At 40.6% G+C, this 21,239-nt stretch overlaps 1 protein-coding gene across 1 annotated transcript; it reads right to left on the bottom strand.

Annotated features, from left to right (window-relative positions):
• Window positions 1-42: 42 nt before the first annotated feature.
• On the bottom strand, window positions 43-20,435 carry rspo1 (R-spondin 1). Its single transcript, XM_020633559.3, has 6 exons — window positions 19,996-20,435; window positions 12,855-13,540; window positions 10,126-10,320; window positions 7,072-7,215; window positions 6,309-6,533; window positions 43-1,751 (listed from the first exon to the last, which is right to left on the bottom strand). Exons 2-6 carry the CDS (start codon window positions 12,949-12,951, stop codon window positions 1,498-1,500), a joined length of 915 nt encoding a protein of 304 aa, XP_020489215.2. The 5' UTR covers window positions 12,952-13,540; window positions 19,996-20,435; the 3' UTR covers window positions 43-1,497.
• Between the last annotated feature and the right edge of the window lie 804 nt (window positions 20,436-21,239).

The following is a 21,239-nucleotide window of genomic DNA, read 5'->3' as shown; positions in this document are numbered from 1 at the left end:
ACAGAAGTCATTCCATCTGAAATAAAGAAACAAGTATAAAAGTCAGTGTATGACCGAAGTTTCATCAGCTTCATCTGAACTTTATTTCGGCCTTCACAGGATAAGCTATACATGATGATACTAATATTTCTTTCTTTTGATGAGGATAAGCACAGCTGGACATATTCAGTATCACAATCCATAGTATGCATGATTAATGTAACATGTGACTCCTTCTGAAGCGAATACCTTGTGTGAAGCAAACAGACCCACGAAAGAAAAGTTCTTGAAAAAAAACAAGCACATTTCTCTGCATCAATGTCATGAAAGCCAGCTTTGATAGAATAAACATGTAAGATGCTGTGACTGTTCTGAAACTCGAGCAGTAGGAAACATTAAAGTTGTGCAAAATCTTCAGACCCTGTTGCGAACAGACACGCTTACTGAGCAGCAGATGACTGTATGGCTTGTATAATAATCAGTGGCTTGTAGTTACTGCATATTTGATATATCACTGTGGATTTACATTTCCTTCCTCTGGTTTCAGATCCTATTCCTTCATTCTATGAGAGCAATTTTAACACACATGTGCAAACGTAAACACACATGTACAAACATCTAAGTTCTGTCGACACACAACAGGATTCCGTGCAGAAATGCATACAAAGTACAAACACTTAGGTAGGGACAAACACACACACACACACACACACACACGCGCACACACACGTTTGCATGCACAGAGGCACGCACATGCAGCCTCGTACACATGCAAATAATCATGTTTTTTACTCTTCCTTTTCTGTGCAGAGTTACAAACACTAACATCGAATTTGAAACAAACAATAAGCTATCAAATGGCAAGAGTTTGTGTAAAGACACCAGAGAAGGAGCTCCCAGTAATCCTCCTCTGCGTCTCCTCTTCGGCTTGTTTTGTCATAAGACTCCCTTCTCAAAATAATACACAGAAGACCTTCTGTCCTCAACAACCACAAATGGTTTCCAGTGCCTTTCTTTTTTTAAATTTTTATAACTCACAATAGGAAATAAAGGTACAACAGCCTTTGCTTGTCATTGTCTTTATGTCACGTAAAGCGGCTGTTGAAAAAAAATCCATCTCACAAAACAAATGAAGACAAATTGGGATTAAAATAAGGTCTGCCGTCTTCATTTGTAATCGGCCTTTCTGTCTTTGTGCTGCATTAGGAACTCTTGTATTTGTTTTCACTTAAGAGATGTGATACAAGTCTTTTAGTGCCGTAAACCATGTCCAAACACAGTCTTCAACAGAGGTTTTACGGTCCAATGATCCCTCAAGTCTTACTGACTGTAACACCAGTATCTCCACGATATGTTCAGCTTTTCAAAAAGCTCAGAGAAGCCTTTCCTTTGCAGCAATCCTCCTCCAGTTCTCTTTGCATCTTCTGCAATGCATAGCAGCATTTATCCTTTTCCTTCACCACTATGACCTGTATCATCATTTCTGTCCTCTCGGCTCCATCCAGCAGGCCGTGGAGTTTAGGAGAAGAAGCTTGTTGTGTTGCTGGGGGGAGTGGCGGTGGTTCGGCTCTGGCCTCTTCTCCTCTTCCCCCCTCCTCCTCCTCCTCCTCCTCCTCCTCCTCCTCCTCCTCCTCCTCCTCCTGTTCCTCCTGCTCCTCCTCCTGCCCCTCCTCCCCCTCCTCCTCCTCCTCCTCCTCCTCCTCCTCGCCCGCGCAAATTCTCCCGCTCTCTTCTGTTTGGGTCATCTTGCCGGTCTCCCTTATTCTTCCGCTCTGAAATGACAAAGCATAAAAAAATTCATGATTAATAGTTTGTCCTGTTTCTCAAATAAAGTCACGCAAGATATCTGTCATCATCGGATGATGTGTGTATAAATGTTTTCTCTTGGTTAAACAAAGTTAAAAATCTGGATTCCTGAGGGATGAGAGAGGATGATAAAAGATGTCTGTTTCCGGTTCTGCAAATTTTCAACAATTATAACCACACCTTCAGTAATAGAACAAAAGATATTTGGACATCTGAATATCTGTTTTTCTGATATTCATTTGGTTGGTTAAGTGGTCTCTAAACATCTTAACATCTGATCAGTTGTCCATAGTATTTTGCTCAGATATTCATTCTCCCCAGAGGTTGTTAACTTGATGTATTGCCTGCCTGGCAATTCAACACCAATCTTAGTGTTCCACTAAGGGTCAACTTTTGTAATTTTGATGATCCTGTATAGCCTTTTATCCAATGCTACCACAAGGTCAGGCTATATAAGTGTAATTTTTTTAACATCTTTGATGTGTGAACAAAATTAAACTCATCAGCTTTACTGACTTTATGTTAAGGGCTCATTCTAAAAGGTTTCCATGCTGAGATGTACCTGAGGTTAGGTCTAAGTTTAACAGCTCCAGAATGTGTGAGGTTCAGTTAGCAAACACAGAAACAGCCAATAGAAATTTAATTCAAAGAGATGTTTTTCGCTTTTACTGAGTATATTTCAGAATCTCAACCTTTTCACTTTCTCTTCAGAAAAGTAGTATTTTTGTTTGTTTTTTTGTCTTTATAGGATAGGACAGTGCAGTGTTTCTCCTAGGTTTACAGCATTGGGGGGGGGGGACACACGACACACACGCCAACACAAACACTTGGTGTGAATCTTGATGTTCATGCGTTACTTTTAATGACAGCTGTCCTTTTCTATCGGAAAGGTAAATGACTTCTTTCCCTGATTTCCAAATCTGTCCACTATCCTATCCCTACAATAAAAGCACAAAAAGCCCCCAAAAAATAATATATATATTTTTTTTTTACTTGACCTTCAAGGGAGGCAGGGAAACACTGCAGTGTATAAAGTAGGAAACCAGGGAGAGTGGAGAATTGCATGTGGGAAAGACCCGGTCCTCCAGCTTGGCAGACTAAGGCCTTGGAACATAAAGCGCTACATAACCGCTAGGCTATCTGCGTCCGGGACTATACCAGAGTATAACATAAAAGTACTTTTACCTAAGAGAATAATGTCTGTACTTTTGCAACATCTGTTAGCTTGAACACAATGATGGTGTTAGCATTCTGATATTAGCATTTAGCTCAAAGACATGCTGTTCCTATAGCCTGTTTGGACGTGCAAAAATCGACTGTGGAAATTTTGTAAATATCATTTGAAACAGTGACTCATTTCTAATAATTTCTTGCTGAACACAAACATTCGACTGTCTCATTTCCCCATCCCTTGTGTGCTAACATTAGCAGTCATGCTGTTAAGAGTAGCCTATAATGGCTGTCTAAATAGAAACATCAAGCAAAATGTGGTAAAAATCCTAATAAAAAACAGTTCTGTTTTATCAGGGGATAAAAACTTAGCTCTGCTGTGGATATCAAAATTGAACACATGCATGAGTTTTAAGAGCACCCAGTAAAGTCAAGTGACACAATTATCTGTCATATGAATCACTTCAGATCACTTCTAGCTTAATGAGTTAAACATTGTCAAGGGTCCAATAATGGCCCGTGAGGATGTGGAGAGCTGTCACAAAGTAGAAATGGACATCTTTACTAGTGTCAGATGGCTATTGTTTAGGCAGCACTCAAAGTATTGGGTTTTGTATATTTAAAGGAGTGTAGTTACGCTGGAGGATGTTTGTTATGAGCTAGTGCGTCGAGAGTCTCCGCACATCCTGGAAACTGAGTGAACACATGCCAAGCACTGGACAGTGTTCACTGCACAGTTGACAACAGCGGGGCTTATGGCGCCACCGTGTTTGTCTACTGCAATGCAATAATAACTGTAGGTCTGTGTTTATTTCTCTAAAAGCATTTTTTTAAACTCGCTGTACTAACAGTTATGATTCGTTGGTTTAAATGCAAAGCAAAAAAAACCAACAAGTCCAAAGGTAGGACGCTTCTCGAATTTCATTGAAAACATGCCTCCACGCAGCCAGTGAAAATCATTATACGGTGATGAAATGGATTCGATATAGTTGAATGTGGACAGACCTAACAAAAAAACATTTATTCACCGCAGGCCCTTGCATAGCCACAATGTGCTCTGATGACAGTCAGAAGGCGCAGTCCCACACAGTAGTTCACAAACATGAAAAAGCCATCTTTTCTTGCAGAGATATTAGTGTCACAATCAAGAGAACATTACTTCTGACATCATTTTGTGAGCTGGTTCAATTAACAGGATGATTATATGGAACAGCGTGTTCATCTTTTATGTGTTCGCTACAATCATGGAACATATTTATGAGATTTTATGGGCACTACTTGCACAGGGAGTTAATACTGAGCAGTAATAGTTCATTTATATCAATGAGACACAATGAGAGAGAGTATGGGAAGTGAAGGGTCCTAACAAACACTTAACGACATCTGTGCTGATGTGCTAACTGTGTAAGGGCTTAATTACACCTCTAACAAATCACAAGTGGAGCCAAGAGAGGGGGACTCCATCAGTTTTATGACAGCTCTGATTGTACGGCCTCTCCATCCAAGCTAAACACTTTTGCCTGACAAATGCAATAACACATCCAGAAAATTCTGTTTTCGCATGAGACCCTTTTGTGGAGCTTCAGGAAAAAAAAAAAAAAGGGGGCGGGAAGGGGGAGAAAATTTGCAGCCAAATCAACACAAAGCGTGAGATCTGCAGACCACTAAATCACTGATGTTATACAAGGTCTGCCCCCTGTGTTTTATATAGCCCGCCTGCCAGCCAACTCCCACAGATGAATCTACAGCTGCGCTCTTTTGCACAGAGCTAATTCACCCGCATGAACCGGTTCACGGGAGTCATGGTCCCATCACCCAAGGATGACATCAGCGAGGAAAGTTCAACCCCTTTGCATTTTGGCAAAAGTATGAGCTTTATGTTCACGCTTAAATGTTTAGCATCTGAAAACAGGGATGGTTGAACTTAGAAATCTCCTTAATGGCAACAGACAACACAGCTTTATGACTTTCTTGATATGAGATACACTTCCTCCAAGAGAAGAAGTTTGGCAATCTACACAGCAGTGTTTATAAGATAGTTCATAATATTTCACTGTTAATTACTCAAGTTGAAATTCTTTCCACGATGCAGACGTCAGAGAGAATAAATTCGCTTCTCATTTCTCTAATTATGCTGTAACATCCAGTCAGACTAAGGACCGACCACCAACCAATGACAACCCACTTCGGCCTCTTTTCCTCCAGACATGACCGCAGATCTATATGGGACAATGTCAGATCATGTTCAGTTCTTTAGACTCATCCCCCCCCCGAAAGGAAATGTTCCAGAGTAGAGGACGCTGCTTGAAAAAGTAAGCCTCTTCCGTGTTTGCTTGAAAAAAAATATCTGAGCATATCACGTTGCAACATCTGTACAGTCGCCCAAAACTGTGCAAAGAATATTGTTACGCAAGGTTGCTGCTGTGCAGAAATCCCCAAAGCGTGCCACTGTCTAATAAAGGCTTAAAATGCTGCTCGTTTACAGCACACTTAGCTCTTGTAAATAAGAACACATGGAACAATTTGGGTTAAAATTCGCACATTAAGCCAAACAGATTAGCGTAAGGTGACATGTAGATACAAAGATTGCTAAGGACTTTCATTCATCAATAAATCTTTTTCATTTCAATAGGAAAAATGCAGCTTCTATCATATCTTATCTCCACTTTTTGGAAGATTTATTATCCCATTGCCACCGCTTTTAAATATTTGATACCTTCACTGCTACGGACTGAATGTTTAAAGGCAAATAAGCAGGATGGTTGCTGTTTTGTTGCACTCCAGTACACTCTGGACCAATTGGCCAAATCCGTCATTTATTAGCCTTAGCTGCAAAAGAGGCCAAGATCGACTAATGAGCTGTTATGAGAGTTGATAATGGCCACTGACTGGCGAGAAAGACTGTTAAACCTGCTGGAGAGCAAGCTGCCGTGGAGACGATAAGAGCCCAAGCAAACATGTCATGGCCGTGTAAACCTCACGCTTGAGCGGTCCTCAGAACAAATAGCTCTCTCCGGCTCTGATCCTTGTCCAGCTTTGCGGTGCGTAATGCCCGCCCTTCATCTGCTTGGCTCATAGTCGCAGTTTATTGTTTACATGCTGAGAAGTCAAGAGATTCTGTATCCTTCTGAGAGCTCCGCCAAACCAAACCCAATCAACACGCTGTGGGTCAAAGACGCACTGGCGGGAATACAAGGCCTTTGGATGTTGAGTAATGCTTCCATCAGTCATCATGCTAACTGGTGGAGGGATTTCATGAAGCACATGGACTTTATTGCCTGTTTGTCTACAAACCGAGCGCTGAACTTCTTTAAAATTTTGAGTCATTTCCTCTGTAACGTATCTGTGTTTACCTCTCACACAGGGCGTCTTGGGCACGATGCACTTCCTCCTTTCTGTCTGAGGTGCGCAGGTCTGCGAGGGCACAAAAGCCGGCGAGGTGTCCGGGCTGTGGACAGGCAGGACGGGCAAGCGAACCCGAGACTGGGAGCCTTTTTTAAATCCACATGTTTTGTTCTTCTTCGTACAAGATCCCCACTGGCCCCACTCGCCTAGTTCACACTCTGCAGGACGCTGACCTAGGTAAAAAAAGAAAAGTGACATAAGCTGAGGTAATGAGGTAATGAGCGAACGGTAAACAGCTTTTTTGCAGCCTTTCTGTCTGCTTTTAAAAGCTCAGAATAATGAGGTTAAGTGATTTGCAAAACATGAAAGCAATTTAAGCTTTTTTCAGTTTCCTTTTGACTAGTTAAAGGTAATTTGAGAAGGTTTCTATGAACCTGACTGTGTAAAAGGGCTAGTTCTCATGTTAAATCTATAACAGCTGATACAGAAATGTAATTTTCAACAAGTCTTTGCCACAGTTAGCCGAGAAGTCCCCTTGTTAATGCTGTTAATGCTGCTGCTTCTAACGTATGAAAGAAATACTTTCAACAACATAAAAGACAATGAAATGAAGGAAAAGAGAAAGAAAAAACGGATTAATTCAACAGTTATTGTCAACAGAAGAAGCTCCTGAGGTGATACTTTGTGGTTCATTAAAAGGGCTTTTACGAGAAGCACAAAGTCTGAAATCAGTAAACAGTGATGTGAATGTGGAACGTGAAGGTCACTCACCGACACACTCCATGGTATCATTGGCGGTGCGCTGGTCTGGAGGGCAGCTGACATAACATCGCCCACTGTGTGAATACAAGCCGTCCTTACATTTTGTGCAAAAATTGCGATTGAAACAGGCTTCACAATTCTCTATTTTACATTCTGAAAGACACAGGGGAGACAAAAAGATAAAGTCAAATGAAAGGATCACATCAGCTGCCACATGGGTTCATCACATGATGTTTAGACATGAAACAGACATATCTGTTCTTTTGATGGAACAATCATTGCATGTTTGCCTGTAAAAAAAAAAGTTATTCTACGAGGATTAGACAAGAAGAACTTGAATTGTATTTCTCCAGGAGATTTATTAGTGATTAAACAGCATGGGGGCTGTTAAGAGAGGGTCTCTTAAAAACACATGCACCGCAGGCCTTTTTTCTTTGGAAAGTGGGTGTGAATGAGAGCAGCAAGCAGTGTATGGCTTTCTCTGCACCTCAGACTCATTAAAACTGTCCAGTCAAACAAACACATTTGGATAATTGCAAACACAGGAGGCTATAAACCAGACATGTTAAACTGCTCCAGAAAGCTTTGGTCTCATCTTGAAATGCACTTTTCTCAGGATAAACAGAGGAGAAGGAGAAGGATGAGAATCTGGAAATGCCTGTTGATATTTCTCAACATGTTTTTTCATGTTTAAAGCTAAGTGTAAACCAAACTTACTTAACAACAAATACTCTGCAACTTGTCCAAGGCCAAGCTCAGAAATTATCTAACACTGAATCCTCACTGGGGTCATAAAGTTTGTGCCTCCTGCTCAAAATTACTATTTTGACAGTTAGCCGACCTATAAAGCAAGATAAATGTTACAAAGAAGACATTCTGGGCTGATATTTATAAAGTTAGATTATTAAATAATAGTTATGCCTGTCATGGCCAGGACACACTCGTAAAAGATGCGTTTGATCTTAATGAGGCTCTCGTGGTCAGATAAAAACTAGATAAGATAATAGCCACTTTAGGTCTTCATTGATAAGTACTTCTGAATTTAGAACTTTCACACAAAGCCCCACAAGGCCCAGGGAAGCAAAAAATGAAAAGCTGTGTGCAAATCTATTCCATCGGCTTACATCCCGTGCTCATGGTTTATAATTTGAGGGGTGTGATTTGCAATCTGTGGACACAATTTACATACCCACTGGGCACAGACTACCTATAGCGAGGTCGAGCCCAATTCACAGAGGCTATAGCACTTCATGCGGACGGCCCAGGTTCAAGTCCCACTCTCGACTCCTTTCCTGCATTTCATTCCTACTCTATCCACTGTGCTATCTAAATAAAGGCAAAAGCCCAAAAATATATCTTAAAAGAAAAAAAGAGAACCGTGCACACAGATTGAAAATCCATGCATGATTTGCAAATGGCTTTTTGTTTTTGTCTTACCTGAGCCTTTAAGGGTTCAGTACTTTTAAGAGCAAACAAGAACTGAAATAATTCAACAGTTGATCAAATATTTGGATTAAAAAAAAAACATGAAAAAAACCCAAAGACATAAAACAGAAACCATCAGCACGAGAAGAAAATAAATGTCTCAATTAAATGATTTGAGTAAGTATATAATGGGATACAGATTGCACTGTTTGCCTCTCAGTAAAAGGTAATTAAATCACAGGGATCAAAATAAGAAAGCTCCAAAATGCTACAGCTCCTGATTTTGAACTCTAAATCTGGAAGTTCAAACCTTTGAAATACCACATCGACCATAACCAGATTTATGAGTTTCCTCTGCTTTGGAGAGAAAACATGATTTAACATATATGACAGATATTATTTGAGTTAGGACTGTGGGGTCATATTCTGCATTATTCTGTCTGTTACAGAAAGCCATAACGTGCTGGTGGATATTGATACCAACCACATATCCTACAGCTATAAGTTTCAATAAACTTGAGTAAAAAATATTGATTATTAATACAAAAATGTTATGACTGTGCTAAGAATAATCATTAGCTCCGGCCTGCTCCCATTCATATACACCTTTAGCGTAGTTACTTGAGAGACCGACTGTATTTGATCAGTTAGATAGGATAAGATAAAATGTGTAAAAGTGAAAACATAACAAACATGGGTTGTGGCCTGGCTTGAACCCCACACATAAGGACTGAATAAAAAACACAGACATCGTCTCAAAAACAGACAAACAACAACGCATTAGAAATGTTTTTCTGGAATTTTGTTCCAATCCTTTTTTTTTTTTTTTTTTTTGCCTACACGTAAGGGAAAACAGACATCAGACGGAGAGGTTTGCGCTCGTCAAGAAAAAAAAAAATACAGGAACCTACTGAGTAACATCCAGTGACTGTGGCAACACTTTAACAACATTTCAAAAGAGCCAAACCTACTTCTAAACATAATAAAGATCAGTCCAATTAGACATAATGACTTTCCTTCAGTTTAGCAAATACTTTCCTGGAGTTGTTGCATATTTTTGTGTCTTTTTTCCAAAGTGATAAGTGGCAACAGCAGCGCGATTTCAACAAGTAGTCACTTTAATTTACTGCCACTTTTGTCATCTACTGCTTACATCTCTTTAGTGGTTATTCTGTAGTTAGAGGTTGATCTCATTCGCTTACAAACATGAAAGTAGTAGCACAGGATGATTACAAACAAAAGATAACGGGAGAATTAAAGTGTCACAAGAGGAGAATACTGATTGTCGTAGGCTCCCTATTTTGCTGCACTCATATTTTAGGTCTTGCACAACACAATGAAACTAGCAGGATATCCCTCTGCTTTGTCGAAAACCACAATTTTGTACATAAACAGGAGATGAGAAGCCAAAGATAAACAGATCAGTTACAATGCTGGCTTGATTTAACATCAGCTGTGTGGATTTGTACAGAGCGAGCCGCTGCCAACGACCTCACTCGAGCCTGCTTGTATTTGCACTATTCCAGATGTGTATCTACAAATCTAATGTTCCCAATGATGCATGCAGTTGGTGCACAGTGGCACTTTGCAATGTCACTTCGTCAAAAGAGTCTCGAAAACTCAGAGCGAAAAACTCACGCGTGCATCTGTTGTTGCCTTCTGGGTTCCTCATGCCAAAGTATCCCATGGGGCAGGAGGCGAGGCACACGCCGATCTGACGGATGTCGTTGCGCTCGAGGAAGATGAAGAGCTTGGGCTTACACTTAATGCAGCCATTGTACTCCGAGCATCGTTCACAGCCTTTTGGGCAAGATGGAGGCCCCTCAGTGCTAACTGTGGGAATATCAAAAGAAAGAAAGGAGGAGTTAGGCGGAGGTCAAGGAAACAGAGCATATAAAAAAAAGTTTCCAGCTAGGTTTGGATTTAAATGTGGAAGTTATTTTTCAAAACAACAACAACAGGGAACTTTCAGATTTTCCTGCCATGTGTACAAATCCAGCCATAAACCTGCCAGCACTTTATCACTCCTAGAAGCAGGGGTTAATGCTTACAGCTTCATCTAACAGAGGGCCAGGCCAAACATCTTTGTTTGAGCAGTTACTCACTGTTTACCTCAAACTGCTTGCTGGAGATCCTTAACAGATTTTTATTGGGAGAAACCTGGGTAATTTGAGAGGACAGCCAACTATGAGCCAGTCGAAATCAGTCAGCAAAAAAAAAATCACCCATGGCCTCAGTCAGAAAATGATCAGGGCATTTGAAAGCTGTGATATTGATAGACTTTGCAAAAAGTCCATTACTACCTGTGTCAAAAGTTGAAAAGGAAACGGCACCAAAGCAGAAGAATCTCCTTTGATAAGTCTGAAAATCCCTCGCAGATGCATTTAAAGGTCGCTCTCTTGTAATTGCATACTCGTACCAGTATACAAATAACTGCCTTTGTTTAAACAGGCCTTTGAAGATGCTAAGTGCTCCCCGTACTAGGGGCGGCAGTAGCTCAGTCTGTAGGGACTTGGGTTGGGAACCGAAAGATTGTGGCTCTAAGTCCCGGTAAGGACAAAAATATTTAAATCAGACTGGTTGCTGGAGATGTGCCAGTTTACTTCCTGTGACAAAAAGACACTGGACCTCCAGCTGCTTGGGGCACCCCCTGTGTGCAGCCCCCTCACTCTGATACGTATCTCTCCATTGATGCATCTACACAGGTCCTGTGCATGCATATATTTAAGGCCTACAGTATGTGTGTGAGTAGCATGTCTCTCAATAACACAGTGTAAACCTTAATTTGACCCCGGGGGAATAATAAAGTATACAAAATGAAATAATAACAAAAAGGAAGCAGAGTTATAGAGTGAGGATATAAATTCATCAGTTTTATAAAAATATAGATATTTTTTTTAAAAGGCGAAAATTAGAAATTAACAAATAATTTCAAAGACATGAATTCGATTAGAATTATTATTTTTTTTTTAAACTATGGTATGGCTATAATTCCCTCTTCTACACAAGAGAAAAGGCATGCAAGCAGTAATCTAAATCATTTCAAGTAAAAGTGTGTCGAAGTGCACATCCTTTTCCGAGGAGCCACGCTCAGACCAAACCTCAGTCATCTAAGTTGATTTATGGTCCTGTACTGTATCAGCGCTAAATATACAATCCTCACAAACGGCAATCCATCTGCCGTCCTGCCTCCCAGAGATAAGTCACACAGTAAAAGCGTTAACAGGCTTCTCTCATGAACAGAGAATTACACCATCTGTGAGTCACGGTAACCCTAAATGCAGCAATTACTGACAGGTCTTATTGCTCACGATCACTGACAAAAAAAAAGTAATAATGGGCCCTGGGGAGTAACCGCAGCAGAGGGGAGTATATGAATCTTCAAATGGTATTATAAACTGTTCATGACACGTGTTGGAGTGAAAAAGAGAGAGTTTGTGCAGTTTGAATATTTCTCTTCCACGGGAGGAGAAACAAAAAAAAAAATCACAAATTAGGTTTTCAAACCTGAAAGGAAAAACGCTAAATCGGATGACATCTGATGACGCTGTAGATGGCGCTCATGTTTATGTCGAGTGACCTAAATCCTTCTCTCCACATTACAATGCAACATTGGAATCTGCACTAGCATTTAAAGTCACTCTGCATTTATATCAAAATGTATATGCTATTCAAATAGACTATTTCTCCAACAGTGAGAAACAGTTCTTCTGTTGCAGTTTGTGCGAGTTTAATAACAGCACATCTGTTTCTGTGGCCAGTCATGGTATTATATGAATTCTGCTTCACAGAGGTTGGGTTTGAGGCTGGCAATGACTGAAAGCTCCTCGTGTGTAAAGAGAGAATTATTCCAAAGCTGACAGTAACACCAGCGCAGAGGCTCCGAGGGCCAGAGATACACCGCGGCTCGGCCTGAGCACCATCTTTGTGGTTGCGTGAGGTCAGAAAAATGCTTACAACAACAGCGGCAGCACGGTCCAATTGAGAGCTTAGAACTGTCAGGTACTCAGTCCATTATGTGCCTACAGAGCCAGACGCAAAAAAGAGTGATGGCTTTGAGGGTGAATCCATCAAAACCCCCTTCTATAAACAACCCTAATACCCATAAGAGTTTTACATAAACTGAGAGAGGCATGATCTGAAAAGGAGGAAGAAAGAAGAGCCATGCAGGGGAAACACTGAACCTAACATAACCCGTCTAGGAAAAACAAATAGGAGTGATGAGAAAATAAACAACGTGTTATCTTTACTTTGCTTGTTAAATGTTTATAAGACATCCACCACCGTGACTCAGAGCACAGAAAGGAAAAGGAGGGAAGGGAGAAAAAAAAGAGATAAAAACAAGCTGTGAAAAAGGGAGAACTCACCCCGTCTCTGCCTTCTCGCCTTGGAGAGATTGAGAGAATCGCCTTGACCCATGGAGCTGAGGAAGACCATTGCCAGCGCCACCAGTCCCAGCTGCATAGTCCCTGCTGCCTTCCCGGCCACGCAGGGTCCCCCCCTGCGACCAGATGGATCAGGTTGGGGGGGCCCCTTCCTCTGTGGGACAGGTGGATCCCTTTGCAACTGTGACTGTGATTATGATCCTTCCTCTCTCTCTCTCTGCTTTGTGGCACTGCTCTCTTCCTCTGTCTGTGTCTCCCTTTCTCTCACCCCTCCTCCTCTGTCTCTCGGGATCTCTCACTCCAGGCTGCAGCGGACGCAAGTCTGTGTACTGGAGGGTGATGTTGCAGTTACAATTCCAAACAAGCCCAAGGCACGAGTAGCCATCACTGAAAGAGGAGGTTGGGTTGGAGGGGTTGAGCGGAGGATGAAGAGGAGGAGAGAATGCAGAGGAGGATTGACGAACTTCTGGTGGTTCAACCCATGAAGCTCGGGGTGGGCTGGCAGGGGAATCAGGGAACGCGCTGATTGATCGCTGTCAGAGAGTGCCGAAGCTCAAAGCATGTGTCCTATTAAAGATGCTTTAAGGAGGTAATAAATTGAGGGCTGGCAGACTGAAAAAGGGTGGATCCAAGTTCCTGACTATGTGTGAAAACACATGTACCAGGACCTGATGAGAAGAACGGATGTAGAGATGAGAAAAAGATAGAGAACGGATTTAAGGAAAGGCTGTTAGAGGGAGAAATACACAAACTTTAATACTCTGACAGTTTAAGGTTGTATTTGGCTGTTTGTGTCTCATCCAGCAATTGATCTGGATGCAACCTCTCCTCTCATAATCTGTCTCTGGCTCTCTGAGAATTCTAGGATTGGAGAGGAGATGGTGAGTCTCAGGTCGTGCCCATTTGGTGAAATCCTTGATTACTTATTTGATCCCTCTGGTAATATAATCTCATCAGCCTACTCTTTTTACAATATCTATGAATCTGTCATCTGTGTTTCAAAATTGTTAGATTGGCATATACTGCATGTTTATCCCGTAATCATATTTTGCTTTACCTGTGGTCTCTTCCATTTCTTTTTCACATGAAAGTTTTTTTTTTGAATGGGTGTGGTTGCCATCACCCATAAAAGGTCCCAAGGATCAAAAGATTATTATGATGCTCGTGCAAAAACAGCTGAGACTCTAAACACCTGCTGTATGTCATGCATGAATAAAAGCTAAAGGCAGCCGCCCATAAGCTTAGGTAAGCATAAAGACTAGTTTACTGAGGGAAACAGCCAACCTAGCACCGTCCAAAGGTGACGGAAATCTGCCTACAAACACCAATAAAGCTCACTAATTAACATGTTATATCATGTGTGTTTAATCAGTACAAACTTTAGGTGTAAAAACAAGAAGTTGCCGTTTTAGTGTGGTGAGTTTGTTAAACAGTTTCTTGGACTGGTGCCCCGGCTAACTGAAGGATCTGCTGATAGGCTAACATCCTCAGGATTACAACGAGGCTCCAAAAGGTAGTGTGCTCTGCTAAGAGACATATCCAGACACATTTAACACATTTTACCTTTCAGCTTCTACACATATTTAGCTTTTAAGGTGCTGAAAATTGTGTTATCTTTGGAGAGAGCCAGGCAAGTTGTCATACTTTTATTTCAGTCGTTATGCTAAACCGAGCTAACAGGCTGCCTGCTGGAGCTAAAAATATATTGTCCAAATTTTAGGTGGTAAAAGTCTTCTTAGTTTTTTCATGTAACCCTCAGTGAGTAAGTGAATGGGGTGGTTTCACAACAGTTTGAAATTGTTCTTCAGCATGTTTTTCCCATTAGAAAAAGGACAATGTCCAAGCAATAACCATGAGAAACATCATCTCATTTGACTGCCAATCTCACACTAGAACACCGGGATCCATCCATTCCAGCTAAACAGGGATGTTACATGTTCAGTTTGGCATAGAATTGTCTCTTTTCTCCAAATTAACCATTACTCATAGCCTATCTTGGTATAAATGCCCAAAGATCAAATCAACTTGTTATTCCACCTCTGAAAATAACTTGTACATGTAATCAATCTCTCCTTAGTGTTTGCATGAAAAAATCACCTAAATTATAGATTGAAGCAGCATATGTAATTTTATTGGCTACAAGAAGAGTCAGTCATCGGCGCAGTTGTAGGCAATTGGCCAGGTATAGATCCATCAGAACAGGGGCATGTGCCTACTTTCAAGCCAGGCTCTCATTGGCTATTTTAGGTTGGCAAGTGGAAGATCCTAATTGGCCAAATGAGATGTCAATGGAAAGGTCAGAGCATGGCCGCCATTTTTATGTATTGAGGTTGAAGAAATTCATTCAAATGAATTATTACAGAAAATACAGTAGGGAAATCTGGACAGCTGTGGCAAATTTGAAGCAACCGGTGGATCTTCATGGATGTAAGGTTTTTGGATTAAATCTTTCACTGGATTTGGATCGTGGGAGCCTTGTCGATGCAGCAGGACCATTTTTGTTGGAATGGGGAGAGTTCAGTAAATCTTCAATTGGTAAGTTGAAGACAGAAAAATCGTTTCATTGTCAGTAGTGTTAGAGATGCATAGATTGTGGCTACTTTGTTAGTGTGTGGGCCTTGTGTATTATAAAAGGCTTGTGTAATATCGTAATAAGGTCGCCAAAAGGCAGACTTAAAGAGCGTGCTACAGAAGTTAATGGGCCTGCAACATGAGCTGCTGGGCTTGCCACAATGAGCCAATGGGCTTATATCAGTGATATCACACTGACAAGACGTCACACTGGCAAAATTTTATCGAGGGGGGCTAGAACCGAGCCTTACATGCAGCTAATGCTGCAGCTAACAGGAGAACGTGTAGGAGAAGCTACGTTTCCGCGGACTTTGAATTTTTGCACATAGATGTGCCTAAACATGCACAGGACACTTGGAAAACACACTAAAGGGCATATAAAACCAGAAAAAGCATAATATGACCCCTTTAATGAGTGAGAAAAAGGATGGATCTAGTTGTATACACAAAATAAATTGTTGTTCCATGTCCAGAAGACAAATAGTTTCAAAACATGAGAATATAGATCAGTGAGGGAATAACAAAAAATAGGAATTTGTCGATTAGTCAATGAAAAGCCAAATCTGACCAATCAGAATTGACCATCATTTAGTATTAGTTTGAGACACCCACAGATATTTCCATGGTCTTTTCATTCATTGATTAAACAGTAAGCTGTGAAACACTCATCAAATACCCTTAATTAAGGGTTACTGCCTGAAACAGCAGTACAACATTACAATAGAAAATGGCATCTGCAACATCCCAAAGAAATGGCATGAATACAGTGACTGTTGTCCCAATCTATGTGAGGTGGCATTTTGACAAACCTATGCTACTCACATTTAATTTTACCCAGAGCTCCATGGTGTATCATTTCTCCTAATGTATTGAAGTATGAAATATCATATTACTCAAAATCTGTATTATCTGTAATCTGAATGAACTCATGATTGTAATTCAAACAATCTTTCTGCTGTTGCCACAATCAGACATCACACACAAAAAAAAAAAGCCACATGCACTTTGTTCTCCTGACAATTTAAGCTACATTTGGACAAGCATAATGAATTGAGCATGATTATTCTCTTACACAGTGTGAAGTCAACGCTCTCTCTCTCTCTCTTTGGGAAGGCAACACGCTCAGAGCAAAGGCCTTTTGTCATATTTGGTGTTGAGATCTTTTTTAGATAGTGTCATACGCTGCCTGTATTTACAGCTCTTGTGTGAAGAGGACACACAGAACACGTTAGCTTCTGAGCAATGGGAGGTCCTCCCTCGCAGCTCAATAAAGAAAAGAGAGGACCATATTTGGCCGTTGAGTTGCTTGTGGCCCTGAATCACACTAAGGACAATGCCATTTGGTGCGTCTAAACATTCCAGCAGGCGACATTTCAGCCTCACAATAAATACAAATCCAAACATAAAACGTACAAAACAAAAAAAGGCAGAAATTTCTTTGAGATTTCGTCCTATTCTCTCTACTAGGACTGACCAGAAATATTTTGAGGCATCCACTGAAAGAGTTTTGCTTGATGGCAGAAATATGCAGGGAATAACAAATGTCATTAATGACATAAAAACATTTTATTTCAAACTAACCCAAATGTTAAAAAGTGCATCTTTCTATCCTGATCATAAAAAAAAAAAAAAAGCTTGTCTCGTGTAAAGCTGTATTTATCTCTCAAATGTAAGAACGTGAGTCCTGAAGTACAAATATGTTTTACTGTTGTGCAACATTGATGCAACATCATTTGACCTTTTGAGCTACTTGCTGTTTAGTTGAGCTGCTGGTAAATGTGCGCATCACTCAAAGCCGGTTGACGCCTCATTTCCTTTTCCTTCACACTTATATCCTTAAAAAAAATACTTTCTTTCCAAATCATTACAATTCCACAGCATTGCTTACACCTTATGACAGGGTTACTATTATTCATCCTATCCTTCAAAAAAAAAAAATCCTTCATCACCAGTGCGTTTATTTACTTTTTAACATTTAATGACTTATTATGTCAAAGACACCACTCTGCGTATGTCATATTTACAGGAACGAGCCAAAGGAATCGTGCACCTGTTGATGACTCGAAGGGAGAGTGATGACCAGAGAGGATGGGACATGCCAAGTCTCTGGATCTCTCAGAATACAACCTTTCCAACACTGAGTAACTCAAGACCGGTGCCAGAGACTCTTTCATAACCCAGCACTCCCACAACTCTGCGCAACCTGCCAAAAGCCCACCTCAGCTCATCCATGTCGGCTCTCACGCAGCACGCAGATATTACAGACAAGATGGGGCTTTTGGCTGGGAGAAACTGATTATTAAACTCTGCGTATGAGGCCCTTTGCAGCATCACAAACCGTCGTCTCGTCAGGCGACGTTTGGCACCTGTATGTTTTCAAAGCTCCCTGTCCCTGCTCTCTCATCCGTTTAACTGCGAGCCCTTTTCTCGCCATCACACACATTCAGCTGAGCCCAATGAAACTAAGCCCGGCTCATCAAATAGTCAGGAGATTAAATTGCCCTCCTTTGTAAGTCCTAAGTTTGATCTATCAATTATTCAGGCACTGAAAGGGAGCCCCCACACTGGGAATTTATTGAACTCTTGAAGGTGCCAAGACTCTGAGCTCAGAGGCAACCTGTCGATGAACTTTGTGCCTACGACTGAACTCAAAGGCTTTTAGGCACACGTAAGGACTGCATGAAGATCATTAAAAAAGCCTCTAACACACACACACACACACACACACACACACACACACACACACACACACACACACACACACACACACACACACACACACACACACACACACACACACACACACACAGAGTTTAAAAGGCAGCATATCCAACACTCAACAAGTCAACCAAACAGAAGGCAAATACGGATTAAACAGGCCCAGACTTCAGAGGTTTCACTGCGAGTTCATGTGTCTTAGCATCTTGATCCTCACACGGGCATGACCAAATTGTTGGAGCCCGTAGTTCCCTGTTCTGTGCAACATGTGGCCCTGCAGCAACCTCAAACCATCTTGTTTTCAAAATGAAATTATTTTTAAGTGCCATCTACCACATGGAGTCCATAAGTAGAATTTTCGTGGTAAATTCTGGCTTTTAAAGGAGCACATTTCGCTCCCTAAATATGGCCGCTCGCGTGTGCAGTGAGGAAAACAACAGGAATTTGTGGATCACTGAGAATGTTCATGTTAAATGGATTTTGATATTTATAAAGCCTCTGGTTTTAACATCCAAGCCATGACCTCCAGTATTAAGGCAACTCTGCCAGCCCTTAGAATAGAAACAGAAGACGAACATTGACATCAGAAAGAAGAGATTAATACATTAGATGCTGCCTGAGGCTGTGGTAAGAAAAGTAGACCCATGAATCACTATAATGCTGATTTATGCCTCCATGCTCTAAAGACTTTTAACTTAATCTGTTAGATATATGCCCAGCTCAGAGCGTGGAGAATCACCTGGCTGCACAACCAGAAACCACAAAAGTTTCAAACATTTAGCTAATCACTTCCTCAGAGCTCAGACAGTTAGAGGTCAAATGTGCAGCAGATGAAACAAGATCATCGTCGGCCTCTTCCACCAGAATCGCTCTCTCTCTCTGTCTCTCTTTTTATGTTCTCATGTCACTCTAAAGCCTGTACCGCTCCAGCAGCAGTCAGAGGGTTGATCCTACACAGCTCAGTTGAGCGCGGTTCAGCTTTTGGTCTTGCAGGCTCGCACACCAGCCTGGAGTACAGCTGTTTGCATTGCACTGCTCCTCAGGGAGGAAATAAATCAAGTGCAGATCTCCACCTGTCCCCTGTCCAGCATCTCTGCCGTCACACCACTGTCCTGTTGTTTTTCTACATCCCGCCCTGCCTGACACTCTGACGCTGGGAAGGCTGACATTTATGAAGCTCCAGATACTGTCAAGGAGCTAGTCTGGTGTTGGCCTGTGGGTGTGTATGCATTAGTATGATGTAAAGTCAATACTACTGAGTGGGGGGAAAAAACACTCTAGGCCTACGTTAATGTAATCCCACACAAAACCTCAGTTTCCATTTAGAGTTTGCAGGACAAAGAACTTTCAAAATAAAAAGTGAAAATGAATCCTAATTATTATACTCCTTAGGTTCAATAAATAGCTAAATAAATAATACAAACTGAATAAGTTTAATATTAATTTAAGGAGAAAAGTTAACATCACACATCACAGATTATGGCTGAAAATGAAATATTTTGATTTCAACTTTTATCTCCAATAATAATAATGAGTCCATTTTTAGGGATTGATCAAGTTTGTACATTTGGATTCTAACATGAATAATAATAATAAGAAAAAGAATAATAATTATAGTAGTAATAATAATAATAATAATAATAATAGAATGAATAATAATGATATATTAAAACGAAAACGTCTTTAGGGTACAATAAACTAACCTTTACATGAACAAATGGCAACATTTGCTGTGATGTTAAAAAGTTTAATGACAAGTAAGATACGTCTATATAAGAAGAGTAAGTTCTAACCATATTTATAATAACACAACATTAGATGAGAATCAACTTACCTCTGCAGCTGTTCCCCCGAACAATGATCTTCATCGGGAAATGTCCTTTTTTATAAGGGCAAAATCCTCTACTTGTTTGGTCACAAAGAACTCCTCCTACATGATACCCCCTGCAACCTTTCTCTGCAGTCCTTTAAAAACACATCCAATCATTATTTATTTAACATCTGTCAAGCTATGGAGACAACTTCCGTGCAGGCTGTGCAGAGGATGTACAAACAGAGAAAGTGTGCGGTGGATTACAAATTAATTCCTCCAGTAAAAAAACACAAAACAAATCACATGCATCAAAAGTTCATCTTCCGATGACATGAATCACTGAGACTTTGCATTTCTTCGTCTTCAGTCTGAAACTCGCGTTCGCCCTGCAGCATCTGCGAGTTGCGCTTTTTTTAAATCCACTTTGTGCGTCGAAGTGCATCCAACTCAGTCAAGTAGAGTTTCAACGCCGCGATATTTGCATCCAAACCTCAGCGCTGCCAGCGGGCATTACAAGCCCCACCCCTCCAATTCTCACTGAGAGATGAAAAACCTGAGCTGGACTCGTGCGAGAGTTCACCTAAACATTGCAAACCACGGAGCTGAAAAATGTACCGGTCTATTGCATTCAAATTCACAATAGGCTTTTCCTTTCGTTTGATGAAGCTTTATATTTTTTTGTGTTATAGACTTTCATAGATCAGAGGCTACAACAGAGCAATTCCAAATGGATTCCTTAAAATATTATACCACAATCTAGTGGAAAAATACAGACAAACTTCAGCATCAGTTAATCATGATTTAGACCTTTTAGTTTCACTTTTATTATGCATGTTCATTAACTTTATTTAACCATGTGTATTCCAATGAGCATCTATACATGCCTGATCCGGGGGCAGAAAAGCTGCAGCACATATATTTGTTCTGAAAATAAAACAAAAAAACATGAAAAGGAGTACGACAAACATTACAATGTTTCATTGTACTTTTATATTATGATACTGTATGAAACAAAAAAGGCAGAAAGTGATCTGGAAGTGAGCTTTTAATGTATTATTTTAAGCTTTATAGATCAGTGGTTTTTAAAATTACTTATTGTAATTTACTTCAGCCTGTAAAGACACTTTGGAACCCATATAGTGCATACACATTATCCCTGCAAATGTTTTTAGGACAAATGTATTCATTTATTTCCTTTTTATTTATTTTTTAGGGGAGAGGGGGCAAAGGTATTAAGCTTTGGACGTCATAAATGTTGGCAAAAG

The sequence above is a fragment of the Labrus bergylta genome, chromosome 8 (assembly GCF_963930695.1).
Source record: "Labrus bergylta chromosome 8, fLabBer1.1, whole genome shotgun sequence".
Taxonomy (NCBI): Eukaryota; Metazoa; Chordata; class Actinopteri; order Labriformes; family Labridae; genus Labrus; species Labrus bergylta.
This window is presented reverse-complemented; position numbering and strand designations above follow the sequence as displayed.

What these genes read in the sequence shown, in the direction of transcription:
- rspo1 (XM_020633559.3), bottom strand. Translation starts at nt 12,951, where the DNA reads ATGCAGCTGGGACTGGTGGCGCTGGCAATGGTCTTCCTCAGCTCCATG. An exon ending in AGGCAACAACAGATGCACGC is followed by an intron (nt 7,216 to 10,125) that starts GTGAGTTTTTCG and finishes TGTGTCTTTCAG; the next exon opens with AATGTAAAATAGAGAATTGT. An exon ending in CAAGACGCCCTGTGTGAGAG is followed by an intron (nt 1,752 to 6,308) that starts GTAAACACAGAT and finishes TTGTCATTTCAG; the next exon opens with AGCGGAAGAATAAGGGAGAC.